Source organism: Coloeus monedula (assembly GCF_965178545.1).
Source record: "Coloeus monedula genome assembly, chromosome: 6".
Lineage (NCBI taxonomy): Eukaryota > Metazoa > Chordata > Aves > Passeriformes > Corvidae > Coloeus > Coloeus monedula.
In genome coordinates, this window is record NC_138786.1 from 53230880 (window position 1) to 53253653 (window position 22774).

The 22774-nt window shown below is 42.1% G+C and overlaps 1 protein-coding gene across 2 annotated transcripts in view; it reads right to left on the minus strand.

Moving 5' to 3' along the window:
- Positions 1–2280: 2280 nt before the first annotated feature.
- The window catches only part of BEGAIN (brain enriched guanylate kinase associated), a 153607-nt gene continuing 133113 nt past the window's right edge, over positions 2281–22774 (minus strand). For both annotated transcript variants that reach the window (XM_082283168.1, XM_082283169.1), the window contains 3 exons: positions 16299–16406; positions 7581–7664; positions 2281–4357 (listed from right to left, as the gene is read on the minus strand). In XM_082283168.1, the coding sequence (XP_082139294.1) occupies positions 2984–4357; positions 7581–7664; positions 16299–16406 (1566 nt within the window). In that variant the 3' untranslated portion in view covers positions 2281–2983. The remainder of the gene's footprint in view (positions 4358–7580; positions 7665–16298; positions 16407–22774) is intronic.

Below are 22774 nucleotides of genomic sequence, written 5' to 3' on the forward strand. Positions count from 1 at the left end.
TTCTGGCCTTATGCCTCAGATCTCTCTCTGTGGATGTCTCAATAAATCTAAACTGAATGTGACAAAATTAACCCCAAAATTCCGGGACTAAATCCTTTATTATAATCTTTCAAAGTTATTTTTGTTTGGAAAAATTAAACCAAACCATGGTATACCTGTAAATCTGAGAAAATGTTGATGAATTATTAAAAGTGTTTCTCATGCTCATAGGAAATTAGCAAACATATTGTCAGTTTTTCTAATTAAGGAGAAATTTAAATCAACACATTAAAGCTAATAAATTTTATAGTCATTTTGATTGATTCAGTTGAAATACAGGGTAATATATTGTTCTGTAACAGAATTCATTACAGAAAAATGTTACAAGGTTATAGGCTATTTTACAAAAACACCCAGTACTAATTGACTGAAAAGGCTGGTTTTAATCTATGTATTAGCTCACATAAACTGAGAAAAAGAGTCAAGTGAAGCATAGAAGCAGACTTTGAAACTGCAATAGTATGAAAGAATATAATAGAACAGGATATTAAATAATCAGAGATACAGTATCTAGCAGAAATGTAATTCTGTGTAATTGCCAAAATAGCACTTTAAGTCAAATAATGAACAATATTATAAAAGGATTATTCTGACACTGTGTTCCAGTTCATAAATGAGAAAATTTACTGTTCTGTAGCTTACATATTTTCTTAGGTGAGATAACAGTTAATTTTCACTTCTCCCATACAAATCCTTGTATTCATTGACCAGAGAAATGAATGCCTTGCCTTAGGAATTGTCTAAATTTTACATACCTGGATGAGTCAACAGTGAGGATTTTTTTTATATCTGTTTTCTATCTTGGTGTTTCGAAGGGGAAATAACAGCTCTTCTGGATCTCCAAGTCAATTTACTGCAGGTCACATCCTGCCATAAGAAGCCCTTGGCCTTTGGAAAGCTCGTTGTATGTATTTATTGTCTACTTCATGGAATTATTTGCAGCTTGCCCTACCTCTCACACTCACTGTGAGCAAGTTTGGGAATGTAAAACCACAAGGTCTGTGACAGCTTTTGTACTGAAATGAGCACCACTTTGGAGCTATCTCACGCCTTACCTGCGTGATATTATTTGCTACTGTTGTTCTCCATGGTGCTGCAATAGACCCTGGAGGAACTGCAGGGACTTGATGCCTGATCAGACAGCACAGCAAGTACTTGCACACATCAATAATGGTCAAATTTTTATATTATCCATGAAGAAAATGGAGAGCAATGGAAGATATTCATACCAAATGCATTGAATCTGTGGCCTCATGATTGAAGGTGCTTATGTGGGAAATGAACAGTTCTGTAGTCCTGGTTCATAGTTAGTTGCCAGGTAACTGCTTTCAGAGAATCAGCAGAAAAAGTATATTTTCTTAATAGCTACTGAATAGATCATTATTTTAGCTTTACAAGGAGCTAGTTTATATTTCCACAGTGATCTCACTGATTACTACCACATATTGCACTAAGCAAGGGCTTCCCCCATACATGAGCTGTCGAGATTCAGTATTTTAAGTATAGGATATATGAACATGACATAAAGTAATTATTAAATATTTATTGCTGTGTTCTACCTCTTACCAAGCAGGAATACTGAAGCCAGGAAGAAAATCCACAGGATTTCATCTCTCTACTTTTTGTTTTTCTCCTCCTCTCCTTTTGCTCTCTTCCTTTTCCTCCTGTCCCAGTTGTACACTCCATTATAGTGAAATGGTGAGAAACAGAAAAGTCAGTGGAGGAAATGCCAAAAGTACCGGTAAAAATACATCTTCTCAGACTCAGGGGTAAAGGCTACAGACAGCCAGACTTTCCTTAGGCTTTAGAAAAATCACTGTTAGAAATACCAAGTACATATGAAGAAAGGGCAACTGTGGAATGTATCAGCCCTAAAGACATAAAAGATTGTGTCAAGTAAGTAAGTAATAGAGGAGGAACTTACATCACTGGTTTTTGAGTAATTTTCCAGAAAATACAGAACCCTCTAGTGAACTCAAGACTGTGGATAAACATTTCTTTCCTTTCTTACTTTCAACAGGCTGATGAGAAGTCACCCTCCCACACCCAGAGGCCATGCGCTGTGAACCAGATTTCTCTGGAACTTACAAAGAAAGAGACACTCCTTTAGAAAGCAATCCAGTTCACGAGCTTTAGTCAACTTTTGCTGGACTGATGCCCCTCAGAGCAATTCTGTGTTCTATTGAATTAAGGGAAAAACAACCCCAAAATATATCCACTGGTGTCTTTTATTAAGTTATGCAAAATACAGTATTAATTATGACACTGCATGCATTTTAGACAATATAAATGCAAGCCTACAGAAAATGTGACAAAGAAACCCTCAATTACTTTTGAGGTAGTATACAAGGAAAAATAGGAAAGCAGAAACACAGTGGATTAAAAGAACAAAATATTAGTATCACTTTGTGCATACATTAGTCACTCATAAATACATTTGTATGAAATAACTTAAGATACAATTCCATTCTTGTTAAAAAATATACTTCTTCAAATTCACTATTCTTGTTTTGATTTCACATGACATTTTATGGTATTTTATCAGGTGGGTTTATTTTTTTTTTGTCACCGCCATCATGATTTTACCCTTTTCCTCCAAGAATTTAGGCACAGATGGCCTCATGCACAAAAATAAATAAGAAACCTGCTCGAAGGGAAAAGAATTCTGCTCAAATAGCTTAGGATAGTCTAATAAATACATTTTTGTTTATAAAAATATTTCAGGTTTATAAAAGAGGGGAGGGGATGGTCTCCCATGTGGAAAGGATGTCAAGTGAAAAGTGCTGTATAACGTTTTTGAAGAGATTTTGTTTTAAACATATAGTACCATTATGAATATATATTTTATAATAATCCTGTTTCTTAGAACCTTATTGTTCACTAGAAGTATCAAATGCTCTTTCCTTCCTGTTGCTTGCTGTCTTATTGCCAGCTGGGGAGATGCCTAGTTCAGAAGGGTTCCATATAACTGTGCTTTTGTAAGGCTGTCCTTCCGACTCAGACCAGTGCTCCCAGTCCGCTGAAACTGCTGCTGTTTGCTGTGAATACCCGAATGACTTCCTTGATCCATGGAAGACTGGTGGATTTCTGAAGCCTCCACTGAACTCTGATTGAGGGACTCTGCTGAGCTGTTGGGGCTCACATCCACGTATTCTCTTTTCAATACTGGGCTATTTTCGATGTTTTTGCTACTGCATAACTGGACAGTGATCCTTTCGTTTTTTTGGTCTCTTGATTCCTTTGTTTTGTAAGTGGGCAACTTTTCCTGTTTACAGCTTGTGCTGATGTCAATGTTCAGGCCACTGTCTGTTCTCAGGAAGCAAGAATCCACAAGTCTGCTTTGGCAGATGTCATCTCCCTCTGAGCAGCTGTCTGCTTTGTAACTAGCATAGATGGGGCTTGTTCGACTGTCCCCCTTCTTGATGGGGCTGCTGTAGTACTGCTCTGAGAAACTGCAGGGTGACAGCCTGCCAGTGTTCCTGTAGGAGTACGCTCCAATGTCCTCCACACTCAGCTGCCTCCATCGCCCTGGCAAGTCTTCTTCTGAAAGGTGGGTGCTCCTGCACTCGTTCCTCATTTTCTGGTTTGCTAAAGCCTGCTGTGGTGTTATGGCTGAGAAATGAAAAGGTTCATTTGCATATGGAGGCAGAGTCCTGGTAAAAGTGGGTGAGTTCTCGTTGTCGTCAGCGAGCTCCATGTGCTGTGCGGGTTTGGGCTTGGCAAACCTGGGGCTCCCCTGATGCTCGTAACCCGCGGGTGACTTCCTCTCAAACAGTTCATCTCGGTTGCTCATGTAGATCGCTTGCTGGGAGGCTGTCAGAGTGTTGGCTTGGGCATTCTCCTTCTCCTCAGATGTGACGCTGAAGCTGGAGTAGGAGCTGGAGGTTGGCAGAGAGGTAATGTACTCTGGGAAGGCTTCGTGGGAGAAGCTGGAATGGAAACCGTCTTCTTCGACAGTGCTGTCCGTGGAGTTTTGGGACCGCAGGAAGCCCACGTCTTTCACCTGCGTGTCTGCACTTGGCCGCCTCTCCCTCCTCCTCTCCTCGGGGCAGTAAAGGGCTGTGTCACTGCAGTAGATGTCGGACTTGTACTGGGGTCTTTGTCCGACTTTTCCAGCGGAGTCCTGAAAATTGAGATCCCTTGTAGATGGGCTTGACAAGTGTGAGGACAAGCTGTTGGGGTCTGGTTTTTCCAGTACTTTGGCAATGACGCAAGTGGGAATGGTGTCAGTGTAAGAAGTGTGGCACAAGGGGACAGAAAGGCTGCAGCCGTGTTTTTCCAGGTGGATGCTGACTCTTTCCTGAAAGTCGGTTGGCAACTGCAACATAAAGAGATGGCAAGGAGAAAGGAGAAAAGGGCACACGTTAATAGAGCTGTCAGATGAGTGCTGCTTATGACATTACATAGCTCACTATGCGTGGTTCTTTTGCTAATGTGATGGCCACAATCTTTGTGCCTTTCTGGAAATAAATATAATCAAATGACCTTTGTTTGTTTACTTAATATTTGTACATCTTCATCTGCTTTCCCTCATGGATAGCATGTGAAACTGAAATGTTTCCTTCCAAATTAATTCAGGTTGGGTAGGAATGATCATAGAATCGCTCACGTCAGGAAAGGCCTCTACGCTCATTGAGTCCAGCCGTTAACCCAGCACTTCCAGGTTTACTTTACTGATGTAAATAAAGTATGTAGTAAACAACAATCTTAAAAAGGCAGGTAGGGAATTACAGCCTACAGCAACACTTTCCAGACTGTGTGCTTGGGTGTGATTTACAGTTGGAGTGTGGGTGTGCAGAGGTCTCTCCGGGGGTGAGGAAGGAGGAGGAAGAGATCAGATCTATTCTGTTCTTCTTTTGCCTTTCCTTGAGCTCATCTTGCCTGCAACCCCATGCCAAACTGGCTCCTGCCCTCCAGCATCACATTTGATAAACAGTGCTCTTTGAAGATGCAGTAAAGCTGGCTGACACTTATAGAAGTGGTACTGGCTGCTGTGACAGGATTATACCTGTGCTGGGAAGAAGCAAATCAAGCTGGCTTCCTTGCCCCTTCGGTCAGACGCTGCTTGTCAAATCAACCATCCACATAAGCCTCAACATGTCCTTCCATGCTGACAGAAATAAGCACTAAGACCTGAACTCACATTGTGATTCCTGTGACAGAGTTAATCAACAAGTCTCTTATGCATCAGAAATCATATATGGTTTTTTTAGAAAGTCAGGATCAGGGCTGTGGATGGTGGTTTCACCTGCAATTCTGTCATGTGGACCACAGGAGAGAGAACGATGACACTCCTTGGATGCCTACTCAGGTATCACCAAACATGCTTTCCTGTCAAATTTTATCTGCCTTGCTCACTTCAGATCTCTATCAATGATCTGACAGCAATATGAGAGAGGTTGCTTCTCGGTATTTCTTGCTGGAAATCAGAAGAATTCATGTTTGAAATAAGTTTTGAGTTTGTGATTGTGATAGCTCCTTTAATGTCTGTGTTGATTTATGCCACTTGGGAATTTATCCCTTCAGTGCTTGGCTCAACTCTGATTTACTCAGCACTTTCTTTTTATAACTAGAAATCAAATTCCTCTTCACAAAATCATCAGTGGTTAACCTTATGACCTTAGCAATCTCACTTCCTCCTTAAATTTGTTCCTCTAGAGGAGAGAACACTACAAATAACTGTAATTGTCCCCCTCCTCTTTATTTTTGGCAATTTAAGGTGCCTGCACCTTGTCATGGTCTCACATTGTATAAGATATGGATCTCCTCTTTTAGCTTCATTGGGAAATTTTTAAAGCTAGTTTAATCCTCAAACCTCAGTGTGTTGAAAATAAGGCATGTAGTGAAATGGCACTCTTGTTATTTGTAGTAGTATGAGTGTTTTTTCAATCAACAGACCTTCCAGGATATTTTGGATTAATCATTATGTTGCTAATTAACTCATATGTCTTCCATTGGAAATAAATGACATTGCCAGTCTGCTGGCAGACAGCAACATTAGTCATAGTAAGTACAGATGCAACAAAGATTGAATAAACAGGTTGTAAAATAGGCCTGGTGTAAATTGCCATAGAAATGAAGAAAAAAAAAATACAGTTAACTGAATGTGAAAATGCTGTATGGGGCAGCTCTTATTTCAGTATCCTGTAGCACCACTGTTTGATCTATTTTATGTACGTTATTAGTATTATGAAATGTGTTAAAAAGAACATTGTTTTCTGGGCATTGCACTGGAAACTGGAATTACTAAAATGATACTGCTGTCACATTACTATATTGTACTAGAGTTTAGGTTTCTGGGTAACATACAATAGTTTATCAGGCAATATTTGCATTTGTAAGGAATTTATTGGCTGTGACAGCACATTCACACTTGCTAAATTAATAAATACTTGGACTTATGAGTGGAGACTGCCTATTGAACGGAGTATATGACAGTCTGGGAAATTGTGGGGAGAGCTCACATCTGTGATACTTCTCTGTAAATGAACAACTAAGTGCTTTTAAAGTCCTAATTGTAACAGGTAGGGTGCTTTCAAGTGTGAGTAATGTAATGATAATTCCTGGATACAATTTGCTAAGCGAAGTCAGTTAACAGGAAAAAATAACAGGACCAAGATAATGGTTAATTTGGAAATTCTGTCTCTGTTCAGAAAATCATTGCCTGTTTGACAGAAGAATCTTGCTCCATCTTTATTTAACAGGGTTGTTTAGTGCTCTGAAACCATCTACTGACTTATAAACGGTTTGTACATTCCAAATTTAATTTTGCAATATTCCACTGCAGAATTGCCTGAGAGGCTATTTGGGGGAATGTTGACCTGATGGGATTGATGAAGGAAAAGCTATTCTCTGTAAACTTCACTGAAGCAATACATGTGAGGAAGGTGCTATTGCTTTGTGAAGGGCCTGGATCCCTAAAGACTGTCTTGTTCACTAAAATAATATTTACCTCCCCTTTAAGGAGCCTATCTCTCAAGCCTCGTTTCCTTGGAAGCGAGGATTATTAATTAAAGTTTACACCTTGGAAATCAATCATTCGGTGCTCTGGTTTCTTTACAAAAAGATATTTGTTCTGTCAGTCCATTTTAAAATTAAGGTTTGGAAACTAGCTGGACTGGAAAATAGCTTCAGGAGGAAAATTGATTATATCAGGATCTCTGACGCCTGTAGCTTGTCGTTTCCCTGCTCTCACCCCACTGCTCCTGCCCAGCATTTTGCATTCTAGAGTTCACAGCACTTCAGTGTTGCTAAAACCTTTGTTTTACAGGCAATCAGTGCAGGCCCATTCTACAGGATAGGAGAGGTTTTGGGGAAGAGAGTACCTTTAAGTTCCACCATGGGCTGTGATTTTGTCAGCAGCTCCCTTGACTGCACAGAACACCAGCAGGTGCACAAGGCCTCCTGCAGCTTAAAGGAAGGTGTGTGCAGGAATAAAAGCCTTAAGGGCAAAAAAAAAGCTGGAATTTATACGTGCAAAATAACCTGCTTTCCATACAATATTTATATCCTTGAATGTTCAAGAGGCTTGGTCACGTTACCTCTGAAAGTTTATGTGCCCTGTCGTAGTTCTTGCTGCACTGGAGCAGCTGAGCAGCTAAATTGCAGTCCTTCCTGTAGAGCTCCTGGAAAAAACAAAAAATAGCCTCTTTAAAGTTTGCAAAGTGCTTATGGATTTCAGCCTTTTCCCCATGCCTGACCAATCTTTTGAAAATTCACTTTGGGGAGATTTGGAGCATACTTTAACTTCTAAACAAAGATGCTTGTTTCTTGCACATCCCAGAGATATTTCCCCCTTTGCTCTGGGAAGGCTGATAAAATTACTAAGAACAAACTTTTGAAACCTGTTACAACAGAACAGTAATCTGCATTTCAGAAGATGGATACTTGTTGGGTGGAGTCGCGGGAGACAAGCACTCAAGGCATGATGTTCAGCAAGTCTCGATTTATTTTTCAAAACTACACTTACTTATAGTACCTTTAATTAGCTCATACATATTGCAAAAGTTGAGCTCCTCATTGGTGGGAGCTATTCCGTGGGATCTGCAAACACGGTGGTCTTATCTTTCTCTTCCATATGGTTTCTGTCTTCTTTCTTATCTGAATGCACATTCTGTTATCTATGCAACTTCTTGCTCAAGGACTCAGTGTCTGCATCTTTTCTAAGCCTCCTGTGTTATCATGACCTTTGCTCTTTAGCCATTCTTCAGAAAGACTCTCAACACTTCCCCTGTTTTCTTTTTGCATGATCATAGTCATATTGACTGGCTTCGAAATTAAATTTTTTACACATGACAATATACAGCTAAGCATAAGTAAACCAAGCAAAACAATTATTAGCAACAGCATTAAGGATTTAATCACACTTTTCATCCATCCTTCTAAGCCCATCCACTCTGTAAGTCCTTCTAATCCGAAAAATCCGGAGTCTTTTTTTATTTTTTGGGAGTGTTCAATCAAATTCTTAATTTCGGCGTGGATGGACTTAGAATGATCCTCAAGATCCATACAGCACATTCCTTCAAAGTCTTCACAGCCATGGCCGTGGGCTAAGAGTAGAAAATCTATAGCTGCTCTATTCTGAAGCAGGGCGTGTTGGACTGAACTCAGATCTTCTGCAAGTTCAGACAACACTCGGCTGGTACCGTTTGCCTGTTTAACTACCCAACATGCCAGTTTTTCTAAGTGACGATGGGCTCGTGCCGCAGCTGCACCAGGAACAAAAAGGGAGGTAAAAAGCACTTCTGATTTGCTCCATAGCGTGAGGTCATCCTGACATTCAGGTGTTATAGTTTCTGTTAAAGACCTCTGCCATTGTGTTCGGTGTGTAGCATTAGGATGGTGCTGTGGAAGTGCAAGACTCAGTTGGCCAAAGGTACAGGGCCCACCTACAGGCCTGGATGGAATACCTGACCAGGCACGATTCCCACAAATTAGGAAAAACCCTCTGGGTAACTTTCGAGGGAAAAACGTTCCAGGGGCTGCAAGAGATCGATTTCTCACGGTAATGTTGCACCATTCTAAATCCCACTGTGAAGCATTGCCAATAGGATAAATCAAGGTGGGGTTGGATTCATTCAGTCGACAGCCATTAAGGCTGCCCTCTTGGCATAAATTACGTGAACTATTAATATAAATACAGGCTGTAGCGTTAAGAGAATCAACTAGTTCTATCTCTTGTGGCTCAGGGCCCACCGGGAGTTTATCATCCCAGCTATCATACTCTTGTAGGCCAGCGGTAATATTCATTGTGGATTTTAATGGTCTAATAATTTTGAACTGGTTCTGGGTCTCGATTACGAAGTTACGCCATGTATTATCTGTTAGTGGTACTCCAACTAAGCATGTCAAAAATGGGGTACTGGGTGTGGCTAAGGAGGCACAGAATGTTGTGGTGTTCAATTCACGTGCCAAGGAGACCCAGATATTATCTCTAGGGTCAAACACTTTAGGAGGATAGGAAAGGGGGTGACCCATTACTGAGCTTGCGATTAGCAGCACGATGCTTAAACCGCCGGCAAACATGATCCCACTTTCTAGGGTCAACTTGCCACTGAATGGGGACCCTGATATTTGGTTGGCACGAGGATTGCAAAATTACAGAGTAGCTATCGGCTAAGATCTTTTTTGCTAAATGCTGTACTGACCACGCTAATTCTCTTAGCCGCAGATCTTCAAGATTTTCAACTAATTGCAAACTGTCAATGATATTTTTGCCTGTGAGTTGTACTAATGCTCCTTGAGCCGTCTCACGGTGCCAGTGAAAACTGCAAGACTGACACCAAAACCCTTCTGATAGATGTTGCTGGTGGACCCACCACTGTAAATTACAGCCTCCGCAAAGCAATCTTACCCACGCCTTATGATTGTTACAATTACATGCAAAGCAAGCAGATTGGCAAAAGCGCAAAAAGTGTCTCTGCAAGTGTGGGAGGAGATAACCCTCTATCTCCTGTTCAGAGTCCACAAGGAAGGTAATGCAAAACCGCTGCTCAACTTCCTGCAGGATCTGTGAGATCTTCCTCTGTACCCTTCTTTTCTTCCTCTGTTGTGGGTTGCTCATCAGTGACAACAGGCTTAGTCCATTTGGCCGGAACCCATAGGGGACCTGTCGGAGTGGACACACATAAGTAACCTCTTCCCCAGTACAAGGTTTTTACAGGATCTTGCCAAGGTCCCGTCTTGGGGTCTTTGTAGCGCACCCAAGGCATGGGCGTCGGGGGTTGAGGATAGGTTCCAAGGTGATGGACTCTGCCTGATGCAGCAGGAGACAACGCTTCCGTGGGTGGGAGGTGAGATCAATAGTGAGTAAGGTCAGAGATCCAGTAGAGCCAGGACTTGGCTGACACCTAGGTGCATCACAAACAGGCGGAATGCTTGAAGCCAGATGTGGTAATGGTACTAGTTGTGCTAACTTTTGTCCTGCCGGGATCTTAACGGGAGGATAATCGGTATGTGCTAAAATAAAAATTTCTTTAGCGGAGTCAGCATCAACAAGACCAGTCTCTACTAGGAGTCCCATTGTAATTGCAGATGAACGACCTACAATAAGTTCTCCCATAGCTTGGCCATTAATATACACAGGTCCGATGACACCAGTGGGAATGCGATGGATTTCTGATGTTAGCAACTCGGTATCTACTGAGGCTGCCAGGTCCAGGCCGAGACTTCCGCTTGTCGCTGGGCGGGGACAGGTAGAGGTGCTGGAGCGGTTACTTGTGTCGTCGCGCGGCCGCTGTTCGCACTGGGTCGCTAAATTCTTGCGGCTGTACATTCGCGACGAATATGACTGGGTGTCCCACAGCGATAACACTTCATGCGGCCACCTGGAGCTGGGCGGGGACGTGCTGCTGCCGCTTGGAGAGGAGCAAGGGCTGCCATAACCTGATTTTGAGAGCTAATAGCCTGTTCTTTAAGCCCTTCACCTAATTTTGCTAAGGCTTGTGCTAAGAACAGCTGAGAGCCAGTGGGCATGGTAGCAGCCTTTTCTAGGAGCTGCTGGACAGTCCAATCCCCTGGGGTGGAAGTAATGAGGGCACGGGTGGCTTGATTGCCATTTTGTAAAAGGCATTGCTTAAGTAACGGGTCATGCATATGCTCTTGAACCCCAGCTTTTGAGATGGCTTCCATAACTTTGTCAACAAAAGAGCCTAAAGATTCCTCTCTGCCTTGCTTAATGTTCATATACATAGGGATCCCACCCGGGGCTCGGACTTTATCCATAGCTTTCTTAGCAACTGCTATAGCTTCCCGCAATTTAGCAGGGCCTAGTGCAGCCTGAGCCTCAACCCTCATATGTTGACCCTGTCCTAGTAGTTCATCTACAGTGATATCTGCTAACGGATCTCCCTGGGGTCTAGCGAGATCTGCACTAACAGCTGCCTCCTCCCTCCAGCGAGCCTCAAAAAGCAGTCGCTGATGCGGGGTATACATGAGCTTAGTAATGCCTTTAATGTCAGCAGGAAGAAGGGTAAAAGCGTTACAAATATAATCAAGCATCTGTTTAACTGGTTCACTGGTGACACCGTAATTCCCCACCGTTGCTCGTAGCTGAGCTAACAGCTTCCAGTCGAGGTTAGTAACTTGCGCAATATTGCTTCCCTGTGGATTAGGAACAAACAGAACAGGGAAAGCCAAGCTTTCCTGGGCAGCCGCTAGCATCTCTGCATCGCCTTTATGCAAACCGTCACGAGCGAGAGCTGCCCACAGCTCTCTATGACCCTTGGCCATGGCCTCCGCGAGGTCAGAATCTGCCCCAGGGACAGGCTCATGGCTTAGGAAAGGGTTTTGCGAACGAGAGCGATCCGGAGGAACAGACGGCTGCGGCGGCGGCGGCTGCTGCGGCTGCCGCGGCTGCTGCGAGGGGGACGGGGGCGGGGACTGCAGGGGAGGATCAGGGGGCGCAGAGGGTGAGTGTGAAGCCGGGCCGGAGGCAAATGCCTCAGGCGGAACCTCGACTGTAGCAAAGGTGGGGGGGTTAGGGGCAGCGGAGTAAAGGGAAGCAGCAGAATCATAATTACGGTTTTTATCATGGACTGCCTTAATTTTTTTCTGCTGCCCTTTACTCTGCTTGTACCATTAAAAGTTCATTATAAACAACTCTCCATAGTTTAGCTATCTTTTTAGTTGGCTTATCGTCATCTAAGACAAGATCCCAAAGTTTGTCACTATACGCGCGCCACTGACTTAATTCATGAATGGAGTGGGGGTCAGCGAAAAAACCGTAAGAGCGCGCATGCGTTAAAAGAGCGGGGAGGTCTTTATCAAGATCAATCCCTTTAAAATTACGCTTAAGCAAAAAAGCCTTGAAAAGTTCCTGTGCTGCTTGCCTTTCCATACTTACGTCGGTACCGTTGCTAGCCCCTCCAGGCTTCGGCAGCACGTATCGGCGAGCCCGCCTGTGCGGTCGCTCGGGCGCGGAGGAAATCGTTGCAGTATACGAGACCTCTTTCGCCGTCCGTCTAGCTGCGGGACCCGACCCCAACGCAACTCCCCCATCGCATAAGGCTAGGGCAACTTCTCCTGTTCGGGTGCCAGATGTTGGGTGGAGTCGCGGGAGACAAGCACTCAAGGCATGATGTTCAGCAAGTCTCGATTTATTTTTCAAAACTACACTTACTTATAGTACCTTTAATTAGCTCATACATATTGCAAAAGTTGAGCTCCTCATTGGTGGGAGCTATTCCGTGGGATCTGCAAACACGGTGGTCTTATCTTTCTCTTCCATATGGTTTCTGTCTTCTTTCTTATCTGAATGCACATTCTGTTATCTATGCAACTTCTTGCTCAAGGACTCAGTGTCTGCATCTTTTCTAAGCCTCCTGTGTTATCATGACCTTTGCTCTTTAGCCATTCTTCAGAAAGACTCTCAACAGATACTTACCATTAAGAACAGAATTTTATACTGTTAACATGCATGGTACTGTGAAGGTTAAAAACCATGATCTTTTAAGCAAAAAAGAAAATTTTTACTGATTATTATCCAGACTAGCATTAAAATACTGCTTTAGAAAGTGCTAAAATAATCTTATGAGATTGTGGAGAAATTCACTGCAGAAATATACAATGTGTCTTTTTTTAAAAAGGGAGACTCTCTCCTTTTGATTTTTCTTGCTTGTTCCTGGCCCCTTTAATGTCTTGCAGAATGCAGCTATAGAAATATATTAAATCTCACTGCAAATATTTGATGCTGCAGAGCAGAATATTTTCACTGAGCAAGAAGTTACCATGAGAATTCCACACAGGAAAGGAGAGAATTTAAGCAAGCTTCTTATACTATCTTCATAGTGAATGGCTCCCACAGCCTATTTAATGGGAAAATTCGGCACACAGATTTGCCCTTCACCTAAATTTAATTTAGCACACATGACTGCATAACTGTATCCTTCAACCAGTATCTCTGGGTCCCTGAAGGTAAGAGTTGTATGTTGTTTTTCCTTTTCCTTATCTAGTTGCCCTAGCCACAGCTGGCTACAGAAGCTGACTTTATAGGTGGGCAGAAACAAAATATACAAAGCATAAAAGTGCTATTGGCACTGGCATGTGTTAATCTGTAAAAATTAGTATATGTTTATAGACAAATGTTGTAGAATATTGATATGATTTTGATTTTCTCTGGTGTTAATAATTTTATTGCATGCCGATTTTTATAGCTCCATTTATTCTCTTAAAAACTGATAGAGAAATTTTCTGAGAAAAAGAAAATTTCCTCTCTTTTAAAATACCATTTTAAGGTATTTTGTAATAACATACAGCAAGATGTTCTTGTAAGTCTATGAGGGATGGGGATAATTTTCCTATGAACATTAGTTCATATATCTTCATATTCAACGACCTTTAGATAATTTTATTTTGTGATTTTTTTCTGTGTCTTTGTGAGATTTTATACATGCCACTTCTGCCTCAAATGTATTGGGGAGGCATACTCATTTATGTGGGTCTTAAATTTCATATCAGGACACACTATTTTCATCTGTGAAAATGTAAGAACCCAAGAATTCAATTTAGAAGTAAAATCTGTTGCACGTGCATGTGATTCTGACATGTTGCATGCACATTAAACCCATAATATATTGCTGCACAGAGTATAGCACAGACAGGTACCCTGAGTCCCATATGGCATTTCCAGGCACACAAAAATGATATCTCTCCAGAATCTAATCCTTTCTTCTAAAGCTGTGTGCCTCTCTTTCTGCGCAGCGGTTGTCATGGAGAGTACAAAAAGCATTTCTGACACTTTATTTTTAGCAGCTTTAAAAATTACTACAGAAAAATTACATGTGAGCTACATGTGCCACATGCACTTTGTTCTCAACCTTCTGGGCCGAGCCATGTGACTGGACTGACTTTCTCTCCTTTAATATCTGCCTAAATGGAAACCAACCATATCTGTGGCAACTAGAACAATAACTGGCAACTAATGCCAGAAGTGTTTCCCACAGTTTGAAATACGTTTTTGTATCAAAAGCATCATTTTACATTTCTGTCAGAAGAGTGAGAGGAAATAGATTTGAAGGAAGAGATCTTGCCAATACAAAAACTTTCTCCCCATGTAGGATTCTTCAGTTTATCGCTTCTCTACTTAGGTATAATACTAGTGGTTTGCTTCATAGTCCTTTATTTTAAAATTTGGAATGTAACCTTTACTTTTATCGGTAATACTACACAAAATCACAGGTTATCCTGAGTTGGAAGGGACTCACAAGGATCATCAATGGCCCTGCACAGGACAATCCCCAAGACCAAGATATCAAGAGTCACACCATGTGCCTGTGAGCATTGTTCAGATGCTTCTTGAACTCTGTCAGGCTCGGGGCTGTGACCACTTCCTGGGGAGCCTGTTCCAGTGCCCAACCACCCTCTGGGGAATGAACCTTCTCCTGATATCCGACCTAAACCTCCCCTGACTCAATTTCATGCAATTTTCTTGAATCCTGCAAGGGCAGAACTTTGTCTGTGACCCAACTTCAAGTCCGATGCAGTGGTACTGTTATTTGAGGTCTCTGGACCATATTCTAATGCTCAGAGTACCACTATGATTATTGAAAACACTTCAAATGTGGGTTCAAACCTGACTCCGTGAAGGAGTGTAAATGCATGCACACTTAAAGGGAGAGTTCTGCAATTTTTTTCCACCTGTATTTTAAAGCAGAAATAACTCCACTGATTTCAGCTGAATTAGTCTGGAGGTATGCCTGTGCTTCCAAAACCTGAATGTAGCCCATTACATTTACCACACTCCATTACTTACAGCTGGTAGAGTTGTGAAGTAACTGTTCTTCCAACTCAACTTCTATAAAAGTAAGGGGTCAGATTGGGAACTTTTTGTTTCTGTTGGAAAGCTGTTAATTGCACAGACAGAGTTCACATCAGCAGGCATTTTAATGGGATCAAATGCTCCCAGCTATGATTAGGAGTTCATGTGAAATTCGGGAAGATTGAATATAAGATGCTGAAAAATAAGTACTAACAGAAACATGTCCTCTGTAGATTAATTTTTTATTAAGTGTGGAAGGAATGGCACAATAATGAACTAAATGCCTGCGATATTCCTCTCTTTGCTGTCTTTGTAGGTTTGTCTCAGGAAGAATTTAATGAGCTTGTTGCCAGCTGCAGTACTCATGCCATTTTGCAGCAGTGTTTAATGAGATGCAGGGTGACAATCACCAGAGATGTTCCCTGTTTTGTCCCACACAGAGACAGGTAAATTGTTACACATGAACAACTGCTGGAGAAAGGCCGTCTCCTGCTCCCTGCAGGAGTGATCTGAGTGACCAGGCTGGGCCAATCCTACCTTCTGCTAGCAGAGCTCCCTTGTGCTGGGCCTTTTGGTGAGCAAAGACTGAAAGAACAAAGAATTGCAGGAAATGTTGGTGTCTACATTGTGCCTAAAATCCTTCTGATGAGTCCTCACTCCACACGTGACCCTGCAAAAGCTCTGACCATGTGCTTGCACCAGTTTGCTGTACTGATGGCAAAATCAATGTGGGAATATTGCCATCTCTTAGAATATTTTTTCATCAGTTTCAGGCTAGACATAAAGAAAAAAATATCAATGAAAAGTCTCACCTCATAGGATAAGGAGAGCCAGATTTACGAAATGATGGGAACAAACATACATAAATTTTACCTGTTGAGGTGACAAGTTATATTTTATACAAACATAAAAAATTATTCTATAATTTCATGGGAAGTGCAAGACCTAATTTTTTTCTGAATATAATATCAAAAATAATACAGTTGCACATTTAAATACTTACATTGTCTTCTGACAACTTATCTATCGTCACCTTGGCTTCTATTAAGTGATTATTGAGTGCAATTATTTCATGGCTCAAAGCCCGTTTTTCCTCTTCATAGTGCTGACCCTGTGTAGACAATGGAGTAGTCAGTGTTTTTTCTACTGTAAAAATATTTCAGATAAAGGCCCACAGACTGATGTCATTCTCAAATCCAGAGAAAAGCACAACAGACCAATATTTCTTTTTTCTTTCTCCTCCACCCCCCCTATTGGTTTTCTCCATTATTTTGCTATTTGTACTCAGCAGATGAGGCAAAGTCCTTTAGAAATATGGAGGTCAGATTGAGCTGCCATTAGGAACCTTCACAAAAGACTTTAAGTTAGCCAGTGCAAAAACGTTGTATTGAGCCTCAATCAATACATCCCTTCTTAGTCACAGGACAGGGTTTCTAACACGGAAGGGACTGGAGCTGCTCTTTTGCTACAAGAATGTTCCACTTATGCTATTATTTCCCATTCTCATAAGGAAGGAAGAACAATATTTAAAAAGAAAAGCAGTTGTGTTTGAGCCAATATCATTTTGGCTGTTGACTGTTCTGGCTGATTTAAAAGCTCTGATTAAGGCTGTTCATTTCTCAAGGTGAATGTTTACCTGATTGCAGTGTTAACACTCATTAGCAGAACACAACCCACTGTGGCATATCAGGAAAACAGTCTGATTCAAGTTTCTTTCTCCCCCTAATTTAAACTTGTTACCAGTGTGCTGTAACTCTTTATTATAAATGCAAAGAAATCAGCGGAAAGAATGAAATGTCACTGGCCCTTCCCATATTTTGTCTCATTTTGATATGCAGTGTTTATTTTATTGCCTCTTATATCAAAAATCATTGTGTGCCAGTCATTTATAACCCTGCCTCCAGCCTTACATTGGCATTAAAAAGTATGGAACCTTCTGAATGCCCTGAGATCAAGGCATCTTCTGTGCACTCAGAGCTGCAACAAGAAGGTTGAAAATTATCTTGAGGGTCTTTTAGAAAGTTACGATGCCATAAGAGCAGAAAGTAGGGTGAACCCTAATGTACATCTGTTTTGTTCAGTGAACTCAATCCAAAATTCATAATTCATAAATCTCAGTGGGGCTGAGCAGCAGGACAAGAGGCAACAGGTGGAAACTGGAACATGGGAAGTTCATGTGAATATGAGGAAGGAATTCTGTACTGTGAGGGTGGCCGAGCACTGCAGCAGGGTGCCCATAGAAGCTGAGGAGTCTCCTTCCCTGGAGATACTGAAAATCTCCCTGAACACAATTCTGGGTAAAGTGCTTCAGAGGACCCTATCTGAGGAGGGAGATTGGACTAGATGACCTCCAGTGGTCCCTTCCAACCTCAACCATTCTGTGATTCTGTGAATGTCACTTCCCATTCTAAACTAGTTGTGAAGGACTGAGATTTCCCAAATGCCATATTGCCAGGGTCACAAAAAATCTTCTATCAACACATACTTGACATCGCCAGCTAATTGACAGCAATGGGAGTTGGGTGTTTTGAAGTCCCAACGAATATCAAGGTTAATTATCCAGCTGCAAAGCACTGGCCTGTATTAAAGAAGGGTGATTAAATTGGAAGCGGCAGCTCTCCTCCTAAGCTGCTATTTAAAGAAAAACACCTTCTCGAATGGTCTAAACAAACCCACAGCTTGCTTTAAACTGTGCAGATATGATTGAAATGTCTCTGTGAAGGTCTGGACTGGCCTATTTTAATGTCAGTTTTTCTATGGACTGTCTATTCCCTGCTATTGCCAGCCCTCTGTCCTGACAGCTCAGCTCTGTCTGGAGGCTGGTTCAGGCTTGATACCTCTCCCCTCCTTGTTCCCATTGATCAGGCACTCCTGCCTCGGGACTAACTCAAGAAAGGCCAAAGTGCAGCTTTGAGAGCTTGCAAGGCTCCAACCTTACTGATTTTAACCAGACACAGGGATGTTTTTTTAATTAGGCAGATCGACATGGTTTTATATGAGACCCTTAACTCTCATTGATTTTATAGTGAACTAAACAACTAGGCACTTTGTAAACCTCCTGGCCATCTGTGCACCTCTAAAAATCTGTCTCCTTTGAGACTGTGACTGAAGATTACATTTCCAGAGGTATTTAGCTGTGTAATGGGGTAGAAAAGGGACTACCTAAGTACCCACAAAAAAAGTGTCCCCTCAATTTTCTAAGTAATTTCATGCTTTTGAAGGATCCATGTCCACAGACTTAATCTTCCAAATAACCATTCATATGGAAGATTTTATCAGTCCTTTTATGACAAGTTGTCATGCCAGGACAGCTGATTTGTAGAACTCTGCTGCTCTAAATCTCTCTGATCTGTTACTGTTGCTCTTGCCTAGCCAAATTGAACTTCAGTCATTCTATTTTGCAGTTCAGGAGAGAATATCTGATCAAGGATTTACAGTTTTCAGGAGAGAAACTAATAAAAGGGCAGCAGATTCAGGCATTGGAAGCACTACTTTCCACTGCATTTGAGTAAGGCTGAATCTTGCTGAATTATGGTTTCACTTTATTTCATTTATGATAACATTTGGATGATGTTTCCCAGACTTTGTACCTGCTCAAGAGTGACTTTAAAAGATATTCTGTATTTTTTGAACTGTAAAACACGCCTCAATTCAAATTTATAGTATACAGGTTAGCAGGTAGACACCAAAGTAATAAACATCTCGGTAGTGCTGCAGAAGAGTAAGAAGGAAAGGCCAGTCCCAGTCTTCTCCACCATTATTATTTCACATCTTTCTCTTGAAATCAGTGTTGTTGACATGAGCAAGGAGTCTGTTTCAATGCAGCAAAATGAGGTAGCCTAAGGGCGGGCAGGACACTGAAATCCTTTGGCGTGTTGGCCACACACTGTGTGTCCATCCCTGGAAGTTCAGAGCTTCAGACAGACACTATTGTGGTGCAGTGGTGGCAACAAGAGGACAAAGGCTTAATCCTGACACCAGCTGTGGGAGTATAGCACAGCTGGAAGAGACAGTGTGGTAGTGCTGGATCACTGCATTAGAAGGATTGTTGGTCACAGGGGACTGCAACTTTGAGCTCTCTAGTTGCAGTCAAACAATCATATATTCAGCATCAAATTGTCAGAGAGGTATGAAAGGAGGATGGGAATAATAATATCAATGCTGTGATCACGAGTTACAAATATAAGTGTTTATTTTACTTGTAACCTCTTTTGGCAGATCCCTCTATTTTTGGTGGCTTATAGAAGGTTGGTCCTCCTACTCTTCCATAAGGCTGGTGACCCCCTCCTCCCTCCTTTTGGCACTGCTTTCTGCTCTGCAGGTGCTAATACCCTGTCTCTCAAAACCCAGTAGTGAATTAAATCAATGGTGTTATTGATATGCCAATAGCTTGCAGCTGGGCTGAGGGCTCCTGAAGTCCACTCCAAAATGCCAGAGCTATAGACGGCAGCGGGCTGAGCGCCTGGTGGGTCCTTGTCCAGAAATCTTTGTTGAGTCAGCTCTGCGCATCTTCTGCCTCCCTCATCCCTTGCCACAGAGTCAGCACACAAGAATACAGCTCTGTAGTGTCTGACTAACACAAGAGAACTACAATCATGTGCCCACATCTGAGTCAGATCAAATTGGTACTGCTGGGTGACTCCAGCAATCACAGCACCGATGTTGAGGGCACCTTGCTCCTATCCTGGATTTAGCATGAGCTCAGTGCTTCCTCATCAGATCTGAGGAAGGAATTGCATATCTGTTCTTCACAAAGGAACCAAATGATATAATAAAATATACATTCTCTGTCTGGAACCTTGGGGCTATTTTTATAATTTATATCTATCATGGTGAAAACATCGCTCAGATATTTACAAATCCATAAAAGTATAAGTTGATGCTTTCAGAAGTGTTTGGTGCCATCGTGTCCCTACATTTGAAATCTGTGATGTAAGTGGGGTGAAAAGCATTTTGGCAGGTTGATTCAGCATGAAATAATTAATAGATAAGTGCATTTTTAAAAGTAACAAAAGCTGGATGAAAAGATCTGCTTATCTTGCATATTAGTGGATCCACAAAGGTTCCTACTCTAGTCCTCCAGCAGAAATGGGCAGGCTAAAAGTTCTCTCTCTCTCTCTCTCGTAATGTTTCAGTCTCCCTTCATTGCTTTCCAGCAGCTGGAGGGTGTCCTACCATAGAGCAGTGTCAGCCTATTAGTCAAGGCTTGGCTGGTTCCCGTCGTCTCTGCTGTCCTGTGGGAGCTCTGATGTGTACAGACCTTTGGAAAGCAGCCTCAAATTTTCAAACGGGAAGTACTGGTCTGTGGAAATGTCAGACTTTTCAAACATGGCAAAGTAAATCTGTTCTTGATGTTCCTGTAAGGAACATTTCTGTGGATGCAATTTCGATGCTACAGTGACAATAATGTAATGGTAGTACTGACCAGCAAGGTATTAGTGGCCAGCAGTATTCCTTTGGAAATACTTCTTAATAAGTAATGCTCAAATGACTAACAGAAAGAGAGAGGGAGAGACTTTTTCTGTTACAAATACCACCAGAATGATACTGGTATCCCATCCTGAACGCCTTGCCGGAGGTGTACTACAATGTTTTTGGATGAGGAATACAGGCAGAACTTTGTTCCCTTTTTTCTTTATTTCTCTTCTTGTCCAGGAGGAACATAACACTGACAGGAGAAATTCCCCAAATTTGTGGGCCAGTGTAACACTGTTAACTCAGTACTTTTCTCCTAGAACAGTAGTCACAATCTTTCACTGCTTATGCTTTAAGGTATCTGCTAAGAAAATGCAGGGGGTTTACTGTTCCATGGATTGTAGTCAGCAAACAAGTGCTGCGGTGATATAGTTTCTAACCAAAGTCTATGTATTTTATGGTGATATTTTATAACCTCATTGAAATCATGAAGGACAAAACTGAGCAGTTGATGATGACAAACTGGGAGGAGTGGTTGGTACAGCAGAGTGTGGTGCTGCACTCCCCAGAGACCACATAGGCTGGAGAAATGGGCTGAGAGGAACTTCATGGATTTCAAGAAGGATAGGTGCAAGATCCTGCACCTGGGGAGGAACAACCCCTTGCACCAATGTATGCTTGGGGCCACCCAGCACACATTGAAGCTTTTCAGAAAAGGATCAGGAGGTCCTGCTGGGATCCAAGTTGAACACAAGCCACCAGTGTGTCTCCTCTCTGCAAAGAAGGCCAAAGGTAACCCTGGGCTGCATTAGGCAAAGTGCTGCCAGCACGATTCTTCCCTTCAGCACTGCTGTGGCCACACCCAGAGTACTGTGTCCTGTTCAGGCTCAGTACAGGTGGATATGGACATGCTGGAGAGAGTCTAAGAAACGGCCAGGAAGATGATTAAGGGATCGGAGCATCTCTGTTCTGAGGAAAGACTGAGAGAGCAGGGACTGTTTAGCCTGGAGAAAATACAGCTTGAGCGGGATCTCATCAAATGTGGAAAAATATCTGAAGGGAGGGTGCAAAGAGGACAGATCCAGGCTCCCTTCAGAGGTGCCCAGTGACAGGACAAGAAGCAACAGGCACAATACCAGTGGTACAACACATGAAACTCAAGCAGTGCCATCTGAACATAGAAAACTCTTCAACTGTTGAGGGTGACTGAGCACTGAAAAAGGTTGCCCAGCAATACTGTGCAGTTTCCATCCCTGAAGATATTAAAAAACTGCCTGGACATGGTCCTTGATGACCTGCTTGTAGGTGCTTGATCAGGGAGTTTGAAGAAGATAATGCCGAGATGTCCCTTCCAACCTCAACCATGCTGTCCTCTTGTGAGTACTGTAGCAATGTATGGCTGCCACATCTCACTGGACTGCTGTGATAAGTGGCGTTGTTTTGATATGACAATTTAAATTTCTGTTATTAGCAAATCCCGATATTTGCATATAAGCAAATGTTTTTATTGTTATGCAGAGATGATTTAATATATAATTAAGACATCTTTAGGTCCTAATAAAATCGAGAACAAGGATGCATGGAATATGGTACAAGTTCACTTATGTTTTTCCCTGGTATTCCATCAAGACTGCAAACAGACTCCCTATTTGACTTGGTGCATGAGAATGTACGCCTTCTGGAGTCAGTGATGCCACATCTAGTTATTACTGATAATTACAGCAATCATGGAGGATGTGAGTGTGTTATCTGTCACAAAGAAAGGGCCCCCAGATGCCCTGTGCATTCTCAGTGATAGTTCAATGACAGCACTTCAGTGATGAGTGAGGATGAATTTGTTTTATAGCATCTGTCAGTACATATCTTGTGTCCTGGTGAGCAATTAATAAAAACAGCCATTCTTTGTGAAATTGAAGATTGGGAGATTATGCAATGGTCTCTCCCACCAGGTGTGGATACTTCTCGCTGTTGCAGAGGGTACTACTGTGGATTAGCTCAAGCTAATGTGCACTTTTCTTCTCATCCAAGTGTGTCATGGTCTCAGCTGAGCAAGGCACAGTGTTC